The sequence below is a fragment of the Nylanderia fulva genome, unplaced genomic scaffold, assembly GCF_048542155.1.
Source record: "Nylanderia fulva isolate GAGA-0341 unplaced genomic scaffold, ASM4854215v1 Scaffold23, whole genome shotgun sequence".
NCBI classification, from domain to species: domain Eukaryota; kingdom Metazoa; phylum Arthropoda; class Insecta; order Hymenoptera; family Formicidae; genus Nylanderia; species Nylanderia fulva.
The window spans coordinates 2793715-2810800 of NW_028190293.1; the positions used below are offsets into that span (position 1 = coordinate 2793715).

Genomic DNA, 17086 nt, shown 5'->3' on the forward strand with positions numbered 1-17086 from the left:
ATATAGATTATGGTAAATTTAAATAAATAAAAAATATATACATATGTACATAACATATTAACTTCACATATCACGAAAAAGCATGCAATAAAAGAAAAAGTTATATATTTTCTTCTAATTATTTTTTAACGTAGTATTACGTGTACGAGAAGATTAGTAAATATTACGAGGGAATAATATACGCAATCAGATGTGTGAGACAATTTAATTAAATCAGCAATAAAATGCTACAATATCGGGAATAATATCAGCGGTTTGCGCCAAACCAAATTTTAAAGTGTCAGATACTTACTTGGGAGGGAGGAAATCTGTTTCTGTTTAACATTTTCACCCACGTGTGCTCTCGTATTAATCGTTATAAACACGATGATGTAACGAGTAGGAACAAGTGTAACGATAGGTACTGCAACTTTCATTGGGCCGTCTAAATAATAATATCGTGCTAGATCGTGAGATGTCACATAAATATCACTCCATATGCATCAAGCAAAATAAGACTGATTCATCCCCGCGCATCATAAAACAAATATTACGCGTCAAGTAACAATACTTTCTTCCAGTCAATAAGGTGTGTAACGATAATTCTCAAAATACCTTCGCGTCTCATCTTTAAATAGTACAGATAGAAGAATATAAATATACCGTGCATATGCACATCTTTGCATACTACGCACAGCGACCCATACGAGCCATAGATGCCCCGGTTAAATAATAATTATTAAAATTAATCCCTAAAGATGCTATTTAAGTATTACTAATTTGTCTTCTACTCTCAATCCTTTATTCTCAACCTTTTACTGAAGCATTCACTGATACTGTCCATGGGGTAGCACTAAGATTTCGGTTGACACACTTTTTTTAAGCTTACACAACATTGAAAATTGAAACACCCTTCAATTTAATATTGCGTTAGTGTAACTGAAACTGCGAGATAACTCGAGTAATAGTGCTACGTCACACGTCTGCGTCAAAAACGCGCTGCAAAACCGCCAATTATTTAACCTTTTACAAGAATACAGTAAGAATAAAAAGTTAAAGTAATTGGCAACTATTTCCATGGCATAAATTACTAAAAGAAAAAAAAATTGCCATGTGTTTTCTCATAGCCTTTTGCCATGGACAGTTATTTTGTGAAAGTATGCTTCAGAATAATTGCTATTCGTTAAAATGTACGCGCTACGTAACATCGTTATAAATTAATAATACTTTTTTCCTTTTATAACTTATCAATTTTACACAAGAGATTAATTCAATAAAGTACAAATAAAATGAAGTACTGAGGATGACTGACGCACGAATGTCTCATGTTATGTAAAGATCAATCGACTAGCAAGTATTTCTCTTTTATCCATATGTATGTATATATAAACAAAAAAGGCATTATATGTGTATATATAAACCAAAGATATTTTGATAGATATATATATCTGTAAAATTAACTGACGACGAGATACTGATTAAAAGTTCTACTGCTTTTTCAATCGTGCACATCAAGCAGCATACATATGCGTAATCGAGTTGTTTATTAAGAACAAAATGTGCAGATTATAACACATATAAATAAGAAATGCATATATAGATAAAAGTTGCTCATCATAAATCAGTAGTATAAATAGCTAAAAGATATTCTTAAAAATAAGAAAAACCTAACGATCAATTATCGGATAGTAAGTAGTAACTGAAGACTACCATATTTAGTTAAGTTTATACTGCCCATATATTGTGTAGAGTTATAAAAACGCAGATTTTTTTAACGAACGAACATGATACATTCGTGCGCATGCAAACTTAAATGTAAGAGACGCCACTATGAAGAAGTTGTTTAAACGACTACGGTATAATCTCTGTTGTATGTTATATGACGAGCAGGACACAAAGATATTGTAATGCATACATTATGAGAAAAATAAATAAATCTTCAGTTTTCTACATATAGCGCTAAAAAAAATCATTAAAAATTAAGGGAGTCGTCAAGTAGTTGCTTGAGTTCCTTGAGATGTTGCATTTTACTGCCAGTTGCGGGTGATGACGATGTAGGACGTCCAGCATAGCTAAAACATTAATATTGTTACATATAGTGCATACTTTTAAAAAGCGATTTATAGTTACTAACAATAGTGAGTAATAAGTCAATGATCCCTACTGAGTATTATTTTTGATTTTTGAGAAACTCAACTAACAATATTACTACAATTATACACACATACACACAATTGCGTCATTAATAATTTAATTACTAATTATTTTTTAAATATTATAATATGTTTTTAATATAAATGCAATATTTTTATAAAATATAAAATATGATATAATTTCATATCACATTATCATTGTAATTAAAAATAGCAATATTTTTTTCATGCTATTTTTAGGATAAATAGTTAACATTAAACATGAAAACTAATTTATAATCCATAATTTTTCATTATATATGAAAATAATAATTATTTTTTATAGTTTCGACGTTACCTCACTGTTCTCTGCTTTGGTTCAGTAGGTTCTGTTGACTGCTCTGACACAATTGTGGTTTTTTTCGGTTTTGGTGACGAAAACAAATCAGCTAACCATCCTCGATCACTCTCACTTTCTGACGCACCGCTGTAACACGCGGCCCAGATTCTTCATTTTATTTTCGTGAAATAGATACAAACCAGAAAAGCAGAGATCTGCCTGAATAACTTGTGATAACTTATTGCGATAAAAAAACACATATACACATGATACTTCGAATATAAACAATAAAATAAAATTTGAAATTTTTAATATAAAATTATGACACGTCGCATTAATATACTTGTATTACCGCGTCAAAATAAAAAATGTGGGCCGTGTGAAACAGGAAAAAAAGAAAAGAAAAAAAAAGAAACAGTGTAACACATAGTGAACATAAAGTTCATACATACAACTTACTTTTACATTTCACAGTTGGAGTTATATTATGTCGATTTTATTATTTCGATACTTACGTTACACTTCGGGTGCCATTGAGCGCCGTGTGGAATCTTGGCTGCACGTAAGTCCACCCGCCTTGATTCTTATGTTCTTCCTGAGACCACAACAATTCTGCATTGGGATACTTTGCAGCTTCTTTCTTGACAAGATCGTACGGGAAGGGCGAAATCTATAAAAATAAATCGAATCAAATATCTGCAGAATATTGTAATTTTTACAATTAATTATAAAGTGATTATAAGGAATAAATGAAAAAAATTGATTATAAAGAAGATATTTGATTTTATGAACTTATTTAAATATAATGCCTGACCTGTTCCACTCTGGCAATCGCAATCTTGTCATCCAAATTCCGTTCAGCGCGAGCTTTCTTCAGATCGTAATAAACCTTTCCAGAGCAGAACAGCAGCTTCTTGACGTTGTTGGGATTCTGGGCTGCCGTACCCTCTTCCGGTATCACTCTGAGGAAGTGAGTATCTTCTAACATCAAATCAAAGCTGGACTTGGCCTCCGGATGACGGAGCAGCGACTTTGGTGTCATTAGGACCAATGGCTTCCTGAACGGCAGCGCGATCTGCCGTCTCAGAATGTGGAAGTAATTGGCCGGTGTGCTGCAATTTGCAACGATCCAGTTGATATCATGCAGCTGACGCACGGCAAACTCTTCGCTTTCAGGTGGGAAGTAATCCGGATCATCAGCAGACATTTGAAGGAAACGTTCTAGACGAGCACTAGAGTGTTCAGGACCCTATGACAAAAAGATGAAAAGCAAACTTAAAATTGACAAATTTTACAAACAATCCAACTTTATTCACAAGCTTGACTTTATAGATTTACCATTCCTTCGAGACCGTGAGGTTGTAACATGACCAAACCGGATTGCCTAACCCACTTGGCTTGACCGCTGCTGATAAACTGATCGATTATACATTGCGCTGTATTGTTGAAATCTCCGAATTGAGCTTCCCAGCATACCAATGCGTTAGGATTTGTCATAGAATAGCCTAACTCGAATCCTATGATTACAATAAAGTTACTTTAATATAAGTAAAAATTAAAGAGTAATAATAATTGTGTTACATAATAGTTTCCAGTCTTACCAAGGACGCCAAATTCGGATAAGGAGCTGTTGCACACTGTGTAAGGTGCCTGATCGGGATACAGATAGCAGAGTGGCCTGTAAGTTGCTTTGTCGACTTTCTGATGATGTAGTACGTTATGTCTGTGTGAGAATGTGCCTCTCTCCACATCCTGGCCTGACAAACGGACGTGGATACCTTCTTTAAGGAGAGATCCAAAAGCCATAGCTTCGCCGAGAGCCCAATCAACAGTTCTAGCCTCGATCATTTCCATGCGAGCCTTTAAAATACGCTCGATACCTGTAAAATATATTAAAAATTAAAAATTAACATATTTTAAAATTATATTTATTATATAATTTTTTCTTACACATATTATATATTTATATATAAAATTTTAATCACATTTTATCTTTAATCTCTTTCTTTCAATATCTTTAGTCATTTAATATTTTCTAATGTCACTTAATTTACCTTTGTGGATGATAAACTCAGCGGCATTCGGCGGTGGCGACGAGAATTTTTTGCCAATGTGTACGAGTGTGTCTTCTTTAATACCAGTGGGTGATGCCTTCAATGGATCTTTTCCTTCGAAGAAACCAGACCATGGCGAGTCCAACCAGTCCTTGTACTTGATGTTTGTTTCCTGCCTGGCGTTATTATACGCTTCTTCGCAAATCTTTTCGTATTTAGCCTTAACATCCTACAATAAATATAAATTTTTAACATAGGAGCAGTCATATAAAGTACAATTTTATGCGTATATCTTCATACCTTTACTTCCTCAGGAGTAACGACGCCATCGGTAATGAGCGAATTAGCGTATTTGTCGAGAGCTGGCGGAGTATCCTTGATCTTGCGGTACATCAGAGGTTGCGTAAACATCGGCTCGTCGATCTCGTTGTGACCGTTACGTCTATAGGAAACTAGATCGATCACAACATCCTTGTGGAAGGTGGCCCTCCATTCCGCCGCTACTTTACACACATGCATCACGGCCTCGGGATCGTCGGAGTTCACGTGGAAGATGGGCGCGTTCACCACTCGAGCTACGTCTAATGACACAAAATAATGTATAAGTTGGTTTACATTATTAATTAATGATGTCATTAAAAGCTAAGACTGTGAATACCAACCAGTACAATATGGCGATGATCGTGAATGCCTTGGATCCGTGGTGAATCCAATTTGATTATTCACGACAATGTGAATAGTACCGTGAGTGGTGTAATCAGGGAGGTCGGATAGATGCATTGTCTCGAAGACAATGCCTTGACCGCAGAACGCTGCATCTCCGTGAAGAAGAATGGACATCACCTGGAAATATTATTATACTTAGCAAAGTGATTTTTTATTCATTAAAATATTGCAAAATTGCATCAATTATTAGATATTCAGTTAATATTTTAATTTTATTAGTTTAAATCTGATAAGATTTTTGAACTGTTTTTTTTTAATTTTATAAAATTCCTTGCTATATGTAGAACTCTGATTTATGTAATAACTTACCTTCTTCCCTTCGCCATCGCCACGATAAAATTGTTCGGCGCGCGTTTTGCCTTGAACCACCGGATCTACAGCCTCCAAGTGCGATGGATTCGCAACCACGGCGAGACGAATGTTCTTATTCGTTACGCGATTCAGCCGCTCGATGTATGTACCCAAGTGATATTTCACATCACCAGAACCCTGAAAATTATTTCATCGTTACTAGGAATGTGCGAAAAAATTGCGCAAAAAAATGAGCGTATTACACTTTCTACTTACTATGCAGCTAAGAAAAACATCGCACCGTTTTAAATACTTACATCATCGGCGGCTTCAAGAGCAGCAAATTGGGTGAATATCTGGCTCAACGGTTTGCGACAGACGTTAGCGAGAACATTAAGACGACCACGGTGAGGCATACCCATAACAATCGATTCGACACCCAATTCCGTGGATTTGTCGATCACTTGTTTCATAGCTGGAATCAAAATTTCACAACCCTCCAGGCCGAATCTCTTCTCCGAGGACCATTTGCGCGCCAAAAACGCTTCGAATCTGTGATTAAGATATTTACTAGACATTTTATTAAATATAATTACAGAAATAATTAAGCAAAATGTATCTTGATAAATATATCTTTTAAAATACATATATTAACATTATAATAAAATAAAATATAAAAAGACCAAAAAAATGAAAACAAATGTATAGTATTTTTTTCTGAAAATTTGTAATTTGTAACAAAATTGGAATTTTGACACTCGATTGACATCACTGCCATTACCCAGTTGCGCGTGTCAATCTTGCTAAAATAAGCCTTTTCTCATCGTTGGTCATTTCCATGATTCCGGGTGTCTCCATCTTCTGCCTGATCCAGTTGCACTGTTCCAAGGAGTTGATGAACATGAACTCGACACCGATGTGGCCGCAGTAAGCGGCCTCAAGCCGTTTCAGGATGTCGCGTAGCGGCAACGATTTCTCCTTGCCACCGATAAACGTGGTCGATGGCAATTTAAAAACGCGATCCATGTCTGACTCCTCTATTTTAAGCATTTAAAAAAAAACACGCGTATTTTACAAGTACTCCGAAGCATCCACAATCGATAGATATGTTTAAAAAAAATGTTGCAGTTCATACACACGTATAATTATATTACAGATATTTATGCACATTTGAGCAAATTTTAACACTTACAACAATGTTTGTAACTGCAGCATTTATTTCGTATACTTAATTATAAAATAGACTGTTTAAATATAATATATAAAATTGTATATATAAAAAAAGGAAACTGTTGGAAAGTGTTAAGTGTACTTTTTTCCCTATTTGTTTCGGTTAAAACTGATACTGAAAATGTGTCTTTTAAATACTCAAAAATTTTACTTTCGATTTACAATTACTTTCTTCGATACAATCCAATATTTACTCTATTAATTTCAATTTAATAAGTTATATTTAATATACATTGCATATGTGTAATTTCTTTCTTTCAACAACAATATAAATCTGATATTCACACAATGTGAAGTATTTGCTTACGTAAACATGCATTATATTTTTCAGAGAGAATGTAAGTGTACTCTGTGTTTACCACAATATATTACAATATGCGTGACAGTGCAAATAAATACCAAACTTGAAGAAAAAATAAAATCCTCTGTTAAAAACGAAAAATTGTAAGCTCAAATAAAGCAATTTAAACAACAACCATCGAAAATGTTTAAAAGAGTAATACTGTAAAGGAAAAACATATAAAATATAAAATACAGCAAAAGAGATATACACAAAATAGACAAAAGAAAAAGATACAGATGTGTTATTAGAATATTATCAGAGATAATATACGCAACACTTCAATTTGGCAGCAAAACAAGATACTCGGAAGTAAAAGAGGAACAGAATTAATTTTTATAGCCAAGTTTTATATATATATATATATATTTATAAAGCCACAATCTCCACTTGATTCCTCTCGACCAATAGAGCCAAACGCGATGTTATTGCGACAATTATGAAAGAAAGAACATTTGAAAAGGAATTTGAATCCTGTGGTTGGGATCTCAAAAATTCCCCCTGTTCCTTCTCTTAACATCCCCTGTAAAGAAATAGGCGAGAAAAATATTGGTCCGAAAGTCGGCTGAATCGGGACCGAGGAACAAGGGGAATTTCTGAGATCCCAACCATAGGATTCAAATTCCTTAGTTTCCAAATTTTCTTTCTTTCTTAATTGTCGCAATAACATCGCGTTTGGCTCTATTGGTCGAGAGGAATCAAGTGGAGATTGTGGCTTTAAAAATTAAAAGAGCTGACTAAATAAGTATTTTCATTATATATATTTATATATACACCCAGATAGCCACAGTAATTATTATGACATCATTTTGATGGCAAATGATGTATTTTGACATCAAAATAATGTCATAATAATTACTGTGGCTATCTGGGTATATATTAGAGATATGCGAATTATTCGAATTCGAATCGACGTAGTTCCAAATCGAAAGATTCGATAACGTCGAATCACTGCAATTCGAATTCGAATCAAAGAACCGCGTAAGACTTAAAATCCGTTTAATTCTATCGTTTAATTCTATACGCGTTGATTCGATTCGAAATATGGGTGATTCGATTCGAGTTGTTTTTTTTGCAAATTCGATTCGATTCGAATTAGAAAATATCAAATGTATCGAAATATTTGTAACATACAGATATGTCCCTCCTCCAATTCCTTCACAAGAAACGTTCGAGAGCTACCTTTTGCGTGCGAGCACTTTTACATAGTATATAGAAGAATAGAAGAAAAACCCAACAGAAGAACCCAACTTTTACAGATGCTTTTGATAGAAAATTCTTTTTAATTTCCGAGGAAAAGCCGAAACCAGTACCGCCCAATAATATGCTAGCGCGAGTAAAAGACAGAGCTTTACTTCAGGCAATTTCCTTGATTACAACAACGATTATTACATACTTTGCATTAGGACAGCTACCCGATATTGTAGATCCTGTGAGAAAGTAGTACGTTGTATCTTCCCTGTGGACATTACACTCAAACTCAACAATCGTACAAAACACTGATCTTCAAAGAATTTTACTCCATTTGCTCGGTAAAACGAGTCGAAGGATAAATTAGTCCTAGATCAAGAATCTTTATGATTATGTTAGCAACGTGTTGCACATTTTATCTTTCACATTGGCATCTCTATATTAATATTGATACGATTAATGTAATAGTTATTAACAGAATGAGAATAAATGAGAAAAAATAAGTAAAATTATTTAAGAAAGTGCTACAATAATAAGATACTGAAATAGCTGAATTACATCGAGAGAACTAAATAAAGTGAATTAAGAACAGAGCGAAGCTTTATAGACGTGTACGAGCTATTTAAAAGAGAAAATGTTTTGTTTATATTTAAATTAAACAAGAGAAGAAGTTACGCATAATTTTTATGTAGTATGTAAATAGGATAAATAGTCGGAATTATATGTTTGAAGATTGAATGGTATCGTGCCAGTCAAATTGATTAGTAGCCTTCGAGTGCATCAAGAGATGCGTTTTTCGTTCAAGAAAAAAATTTTTTCATATTTTACTCCTTTCTATTTATGTTCGTTTAGGCTTACCGAATGAATAATGGGTATAGAGTAATTCTTGCGGATGTCTATCATCCAGATCAGCGCTGTTGATGCCGAGTGGATCCAATTTAGCGATATGATGGCCACGAATCTGTCAATTTAATGTTACATTCATGCGAACCAAATAGTTCACTTTTGATTTTGCGTGATCTAATATATTTAATTAAAATATAAATTACTGTGTTTGATGTCCCATTTTTTTCGAAAAATATTCTTAAAAAAAATCGCAACAAAGACAAAACATGGATGTTTAATGCACATAAGCTGTGTTGTTACACTTTGTAATAAAAAACATCATGTCACAGTAATTAACATTCGAAATACATATTAAAACATCAAGTTATATTTTAATTCCATTTTTATTTTGTGAATGTGTTATCTGCTCCTTTTAGCTTCCCTATTATTAATACTTTGCGATATTATTTTATATAAGTTAAAGGAATGATGAAAGTGCTGCTCAAAAATCCCCTTATTTAATGCGTTTCACGTAGGAAAAAATAACAGTACGTTAGTACATAAATTTTGGAAAGACACAGGCATGCTGGACGTTAAATGTTGTATACAAAAGTGTTCAAAAGCATAGTATATAATAACACAGATAAACTGTACATGCACAAAAGTCCACAGAAATTTCTTAATTCTTACCTTTGATATTTTACACTCGCATACTCGCATACAATGTACATTATCAATTTTTACTCTCTGTTAGATGTATATATAAATGCAATGAATGCATAATGTTGAACTATAATATATTCAACAGTTTTATATGCCTACATATGCACGAATAATCAAATCGCGAAAAAGCTGATTCAATTATCAATTATTATGAAAAGATGAGGCGTATCGTTTCTATGATTCTCAAAATGAATGTAATGCTTATTCCAACATTTTCAGTATCAGTGTATGTATAAATGCATCATTAAACATCTCCCTTTTGCACACTTCCTAACAATTTTACATAACTCTTTCCTAGTTACCTCGTTAAAAATGATCTAATTGTAGAGTATTTTTTTAACAGTAAAAAGTTTAAAAAGTAACAAAAATTTAGGAATGCATTATTAAAAAATGTATAAAAATAAATTGCTATTTCTTATACTTGATTTGATTCGGTATTATTACGGATTATTACGGTAACGGAATTTTCAAATACGTTGTTGCGCTTTAAAATTGTTGCATCTAAGGTTGCACATTATATCATAAATAAAATTATAAACAATTTTTATTTATAGAAAATTATTATTTATAGAATTCAAGATTTTAAGCAAATAAAGAATTTATGAGAAAGTAAATAGAAATTTGCTCTCTTTTCGTAAAATAAAAATAAAATGTGTCGAGATGTAAAAATGATTATATGAAATGATGATATCAAATGTGAAAATTAAGAAAAGATGTTTTGACGATAAATAAAATTGCAAAAAACACAATAAATCTGTAATTCGTATATGAATTTATACAACACAAGAGTCTAAATTAGTATAATGCGCGATTATGAGAAAAAACATGTTTATATATATAAAAAAAAAGCCTGCGAAAAATGCTCTAGAAGAAAAGCCTTACCAAGCATGTACTGTCGCAGCACTTGTTCTGGTGACCCCTTGCGAGCTGCATAATGCGTGTGTATCAGGTCTGTTTGCATAATACCCAGTGGGTCCAGATCGGCAACTAAGTGACCTCGGGCCTACACGCCGAATAATCCCGAAAAAACCTCACATTTATATAACTGTATCTACTTTTACAACTGCACTACACATAATTACAATAAAAGAAAAAAGAAGCAATATAACGGCTAGATACAGCTGAATTGACAAACATAGATGTATAATGTATATATTTACATGTTTTACAACAAATATTTATAGTGTATCATGTACTAAAAATTATATTGCAGGAATTAATGCTAATTCTTTACATTTTTCATGTAAAAGGCAAAAGAAATTACGATCAATTTATTGTGACTCTCTTATCAAATAATTATTATTTTAATGAACCAATTAGAAATAGTATGCTACTGTTTCTTCCTCGATAAAAATATAATCTCTAATATAAATATAATTTTTGCCCAAAAAAGAGTGATATAAATCAAGATCATAATTTAAAAAACCTCATTCTTGTTGGAAAAAAATGTGGAGATGCAAGACATGCTTGAAATTGGAAAACTATATTAATTATACAAAATGAGGCTATTATGCAATATTTTCATTATGTTTCTTATTTGTGCATTTATCATATAATTATATTGATGCAGCATATGAAACAAACACAAATATTAAAAAATTTGGGAACACACATGATAGCCCCTAACAATAAGCATCAAGTGTAATACATAATATCTTATGTTCCAGGTTCATTCATTTAGACTGTATATGTATAAAACTTATATGTATAATATATAAATATAAAGTTTATATATATTGTCTTCACATCACATATTTTAATTCATATAAATGAAACTGGGATACCAAGAACAATAGATTTCTTTCAATGTATTTCACATGCATACAAATATATTGAAGTCTGTATAATGTATTGATGCATGCCGTAGTCATTTCTGAAGGAATATATTACAAAAATTGATGTAATAACAATATATTATAGTTTTCGTTTAAAAGAATAACAGAGAGTTGAATTTATAAAAAATTCTTTATCATATTAAAAAATAATTTTTTTAAAATTTGTTATAACTTAGAAGCAGACTTTCAAGACTCTCTTTTAATTTATTAGATTTGTTAAGAATTAAACGTTAAAAACATTCAAGAAGAATATTATGTTTTTATATTAAGAGTTAGGAGCAGAAAATATTAACAAACCAAATATGAACCACTTGTTGCAATCTCCATCTATGTGATTAAAGTATTATGATAATATTTTTTATATACATTTAATGCATCAATTTATAATTCACTTTGTTACACAAGTGAATTATAAGTGGCTGAGAGAAAATAAAGTGTCATTTCTTTTGCAAACAAAGTAATAAAATTAACTAAAAATTATCATCTCACTGACACATCACAGAACTGCATAACACAAATAGAATGTCTGATAGTATATAATTTGTTTGCAAGAGAGCAACACATTGAATATAGTTGTTACTGGAAACAAACAAAATTTCGATATCATACCTGATAAGAACGAATAATAGCTTGCACCGCTAGATGATCATCGATAATTTTTTCGTTGACGGGTGCCTGGCCGAGTTGCGGTCCGCCACCCAGGGGCAACAAAGCTCCGAGCGGTACTTGATTGTAGCTTGGAGCAAGGGATGGTGGTGCCTGATATGCAAGCCCTGGTGCAGCTCCAGCGGTGCTGTTTCGAAAGAAGGAATCCCATGACTAAGAATAAACAAAAAATAATAAATTTAAGAAAAGTATTTTCACACAAAAATCTGTGTACAGTATGTCTATTCAAATCTTGTGAAAATATATATTTCCTGAGAACTTTCTATTCTTCTAAATATTTTCGTTTAAAATTTCAAGTATTTCAAATAAAATAAGAAAAAATAACAGTTCAATATATATATATATATATCTATACGCTAAAAATATAGTATATGCAAAAATATAAAGATAAAATATAAAACAGAAAATAATTTATTATAAACGTTTTTAAGGACTAATTTATTACAATTATTTATTAAATTATTTAATTATTAAATAAATAAAAAATATTAATTTAAATTTAAATTATTATCTATTAAAAAATTGAACAATTTTCTATGACACTTACATAAGATCTTGATAATAAAAACAGATCCTTAATAGAAAAAAATCACTTGAAATTTTAATGAAAACTCAGATATTGCAAAGATATGTTAGGCATGTTTTTTAAATATTAAATAAGAGTAATATTATTAAAGAGGCAATTTAAAAAAAATCCCTGATTTCCACGATTTTTCAAGGTAGAACAAAATTTCTTAAGGATATCAGGTTTTTAAAGCTTTTCCAGGACTATATACACCATTGCAATATACATATATATTAAAATTTATTTACTATGTGCACGCTGTGCGGATCCTGTAGCCACGCATTGTACATATTCTCCACGTAAGAACTCGTACTGCCATTTAGGAAGGGTTCTGTTGTCACACTACTGTTATATTTGCGCGCGGTCTTCGTGAAGATCACTTGACTGGTCCTGGTCAAAGGATGACTGCGGACGACCCAGGATGCGTATCTTTCGGGTCCGCATATACGCGGCGCCAACGGGGCCAGCGTATTAAATACTGTCCTCGCCTTGTACATTTTTACCTGAAAAAATATGAAACATGAGTGAAACGAAGTTTTATTCACTTGACATGAGGAAGAGATGTAGATAAGCTAATGAAACGTAAATGCAGTCGCAGATAAGGTGTATCTAATATCTGATGTCGTCATTTAAATGCCTAAAATGATTAAACAGTTGTTTATTCACTGAAAACCGCGCCTACATTTAGATTAAATGTTTCGAGTGCTCCAGCCAATCATGAGACTAATGAGAAGACAAATTTGAGATAAATATAATGCTGATGTATGTTAAGCCCATCTTGCAAGCACAATCAGAATCTGATTTATCTGACTTTATCTGCTATACTGTTTGTATTTTCTTATCACTGCCCTCTTTGCATCATTGAAGTTTTTAAAATTTTGTGCATACCATATTCATTAATTATTAATTATAGAATTGTGTAAACAACATATATATCTAGATATTCATGTGTTTACTTGTACACGTGTGTATTTATACATAAGCCAAATAAAAATTCAGTCATTTTATAACTGTTTACAGAATTAATTATGAACCTCATTTTCGACACAAAGAGACCGTAATTGCATATCATAATAAAATGTAATATAATGTAATGTCAAAAATTCAATAGAAATATACGATAAAATAAATCAATATCCGCGTATAATTAAACAAAAATGACGCGTAATTATTGTATATTTTCTGCATAGGAGTAAAATCTCACCGTCTAAAATTATTTGAGGAAGAGTCGCAGTTATGTTATCGATATACGCAACAATTGATTTTGATATTTATTTGTTTATACCGGCAAAAAGCTCTTTTTATATCTTACTGCGCTTTAATGCCTATAAATATTGAAACAGAGAGAGAGAGAGAGAGAGAATTCTATTTTTACAAACTCTGGCTAGTTACCAGATTGCGTAACGTGGTTCTAGAAAAAAATATGTAATAAACATCAGACATAGAAAGTTGCAAACAATCTCTCAGTGAGAATATATATTTATCTATTTATTTTTATGTAAATATAAAAAAATAATATATTACATTAAAAGATTTTCGGAATAATTGATGTATTTCATGATTCGTAAAATACATCGGTTACTCTGAAAATCTTTTAATGTAATAATATATAATTTTTTACTATCTCAAGTATTTCCCCAGCAATAAAAAATACAAAGGCTAAAAAATATAATGAATAGATAAAACGATTGAAGTTTTATATTATCACGAGCCAATGGAATAGATCCTGATAAGCTTTGACAGATGTCATGCCAGAAACATACAATAATTTATAATTTCTAAGAGGATAAAGTTCTTTGCAACTCTTTGCAACATTATTCTAATCTTTAGTAAAAAAAAAGCAATATTTTTTTAGAGAAAAATTATGACAACGACATCCGAACTAAAATTACAACAACTGTACCGAATATTTATAGGCAGTTCAAGACAATAAACCAAAAATTCTAAAAATATTTTAACAACAGCATTAATCAAGATAATTGTGACACTGGAATATTTATTAATAGTTTTCAAATTTTCCATCATTATAATCATTTTTGTTTAATGATGCAACAATATTAAACGATGACTCACAATCTAGTGAATGATTTCGGCGATTTAAATTTCTTTTAATTTTCTGAAGATTAATTGACAGGATCCTGACAACATTAGACAAATGATAAAAGAAATAAAATAAAATTCTACATTGTTTTTATATCAAAATTATATATATAAGCAATAATCTTTAAATAATAAAAATTATGTAATTATAGTATATCATTCTTTTTCCTTAGCGATTGCAAAAATCGTACGAAACGTACAACCTTGATTGCGCTATTGCAAAAGAAAGAGATGCAGGTATCACGTTTACCTTGATTACTTTTACAATTTTTTTATATATATCCAATGTGCAGAGAAGTGTAGACAATTAATGAGGTAACAGAGACATATCAATCACCGATTCGCACCGATATAATAAAATAATTTTCGAGACGTCTCGATCGCTCGACCTCACTCAAGCACGTGTGACGTTACCGGGTCCAGGAAAAATTGCGGACTTCCCAAGTCTCCGAAGGAAATCTCCGCGCGATCGAGGAGAGTGGGAGAAGAAGACCTGGCTGCTTCTCGTTACGTCAAATACGACGAAGTTATGTATGTAGTGTGTATCTATACGTCGAGAACGCGGCCGCGCCGTTACTTGAATGTCACACGTCGGGATGACAGGCCAGGCCGCTATATAATATGTATATATATCGGCGAGTCTAGATTATACAACTGAGCCGCAATTATTCTACGTCCGTTTCTTTATCAGTTGTATAATAACGATACACTTTCTGCGAAATAAGGTAATAAAAAAAAAAATAAAAATAAAAAAAAAATAAAAAAAAAACTCAGAATTATAATAAAAAAATCGCTTTCTTTTTCTATTTAGATGTATTTTCTGTAATTAAAATCTTTTATGTATTTATTCTAAATCACAAATGTATGTGCATATACGTATGTATGGGTGGCTGTATTCGGGAACCACGAAGAAGCTTCCCAAGTAGTAAATTGATGTTATTAAAAATGATGTCATTTTGATATTTAATGACGTCGTTCGACGTCAAAAGCACGTACCTTGTGCTCTGTCCTTTTTAATAAAGATAGGAATGACTGCAGTGCAGCCTATGTATATGCGTAGATATTTAGAATTTTTCGAGATTTCTAAAAAATTCGAAACACGAGTATTCTTTTATTCTTTAATTGCACATTTTTCTACGCTTTAAATTACAATTTTTTAAAATATGTGAAATATATTCATCGTATTTATTTTATTTTTAACACGCTCAAAATATTTTTTCGCAAGAAAAAAAAGAACCAAAAAAATTACATAGAAAACTGCAATCGTGCAAAATTTAATGACGATTCTGTAAATTCGAGTTTGGAAACACAGAATGAATCGCAAAAAAGTACAATTGAAATGACCAACCAGACTCATCTATACATGTGTATGCACATATATTGTATATTCAAATCACACGTGAAACGCAACACTTATTTGACTCACGTGCTCGAGGCCGCCGGTAGACAGAGTAAAACCGCTAACGACTGATAAATCGTTAACAGATTGTTAACAAGACGCTAATGACGCATGGATAAAACGCGACATTTGTCAAATATTGACGTCGTAAATCTCGACGTCTGACGCGAATTTCTCGATTTCTTGAAACTTTGACTGCGAATTCGATCTCGTCGTCACGAGGCAGCGTGCGCGCGCGCGCACAAATAGCGATTACGCACACCGGAATTTGTCGCCTTTTGCGTATTCTTTCTCTCTCGAGATAAGGACACGCGCGGGAGCCGCTGGGGGCCTCGCGACGTGTCGCGCAAAATATCCGGCCGATGTTTTTCCTCGTTTGTTGATTTTGCACGGCCGATTTTACGTAATCGAGCGCGACAGTAACCTCTGGATATAACCCCGATCGTCGCGGAATGAAACAGCTGATCGGCGACGATCAAACGCGCCGCCCCGTTTACGAGAGATTAACGCCTCGAGATGCGTCGCGATAGGCGTCCTGACAACCTCCAGGTTGATAACTGGACTGGCTTACCTGATGTTAACGCAACGACGATCGCACACCATCCACCATTTGCAACACGCTACTGCCGTTTGAGAAAATTTGCGAGCGCTCCTAAAATATACGTGATGAGTTTCTGCGGAGAAGTGAAT

At 32.5% G+C, this 17086-nt stretch overlaps 1 protein-coding gene across 10 annotated transcripts; it reads right to left on the reverse strand.

The window, feature by feature from the left end:
• Positions 1-189: 189 nt before the first annotated feature.
• On the reverse strand, positions 190-17056 carry Nc73EF (oxoglutarate dehydrogenase Nc73EF). Of its 10 annotated transcripts, none has more exons than XM_029303668.2 (17): positions 16968-17056; positions 13146-13400; positions 12276-12485; positions 9142-9244; positions 8489-8551; positions 6304-6559; positions 5840-6074; positions 5541-5720; positions 5168-5348; positions 4806-5086; positions 4506-4734; positions 4053-4331; positions 3790-3968; positions 3266-3700; positions 2967-3121; positions 2470-2598; positions 190-2051 (listed from the first exon to the last, which is right to left on the reverse strand). In XM_029303668.2, exons 2-17 carry the CDS (start codon positions 13392-13394, stop codon positions 1952-1954), a joined length of 3264 nt encoding a protein of 1087 aa, XP_029159501.2. In that variant the 5' UTR covers positions 13395-13400; positions 16968-17056; the 3' UTR covers positions 190-1951. The 10 variants fall into 10 exon arrangements, with proteins under 10 accessions (XP_029159501.2, XP_029159518.2, XP_029159514.2 ...); XM_029303685.2 differs by lacking the exon at positions 16968-17056 and adding an exon at positions 16424-16930; XM_029303681.2 differs by lacking the exon at positions 16968-17056 and adding an exon at positions 15345-15443.
• Positions 17057-17086: the final 30 nt, after the last annotated feature.

Bases quoted from the DNA above. Each gene is read 5' to 3' on its own strand.
- Nc73EF (XM_029303668.2), bottom strand. From the start codon at position 13,394: ATGTACAAGGCGAGGACAGTATTTAATACGCTGGCCCCGTTGGCGCCG. The intron at 8,552-9,141 runs GTAAGCCTAAAC...TAATGTCCACAG, and splicing joins CTATACCCATTATTCATTCG to GGAAGATACAACGTACTACT. The intron at 5,087-5,167 runs GTTGGTATTCAC...TTGTGTCATTAG, and splicing joins ATCATCGCCATATTGTACTG to ACGTAGCTCGAGTGGTGAAC.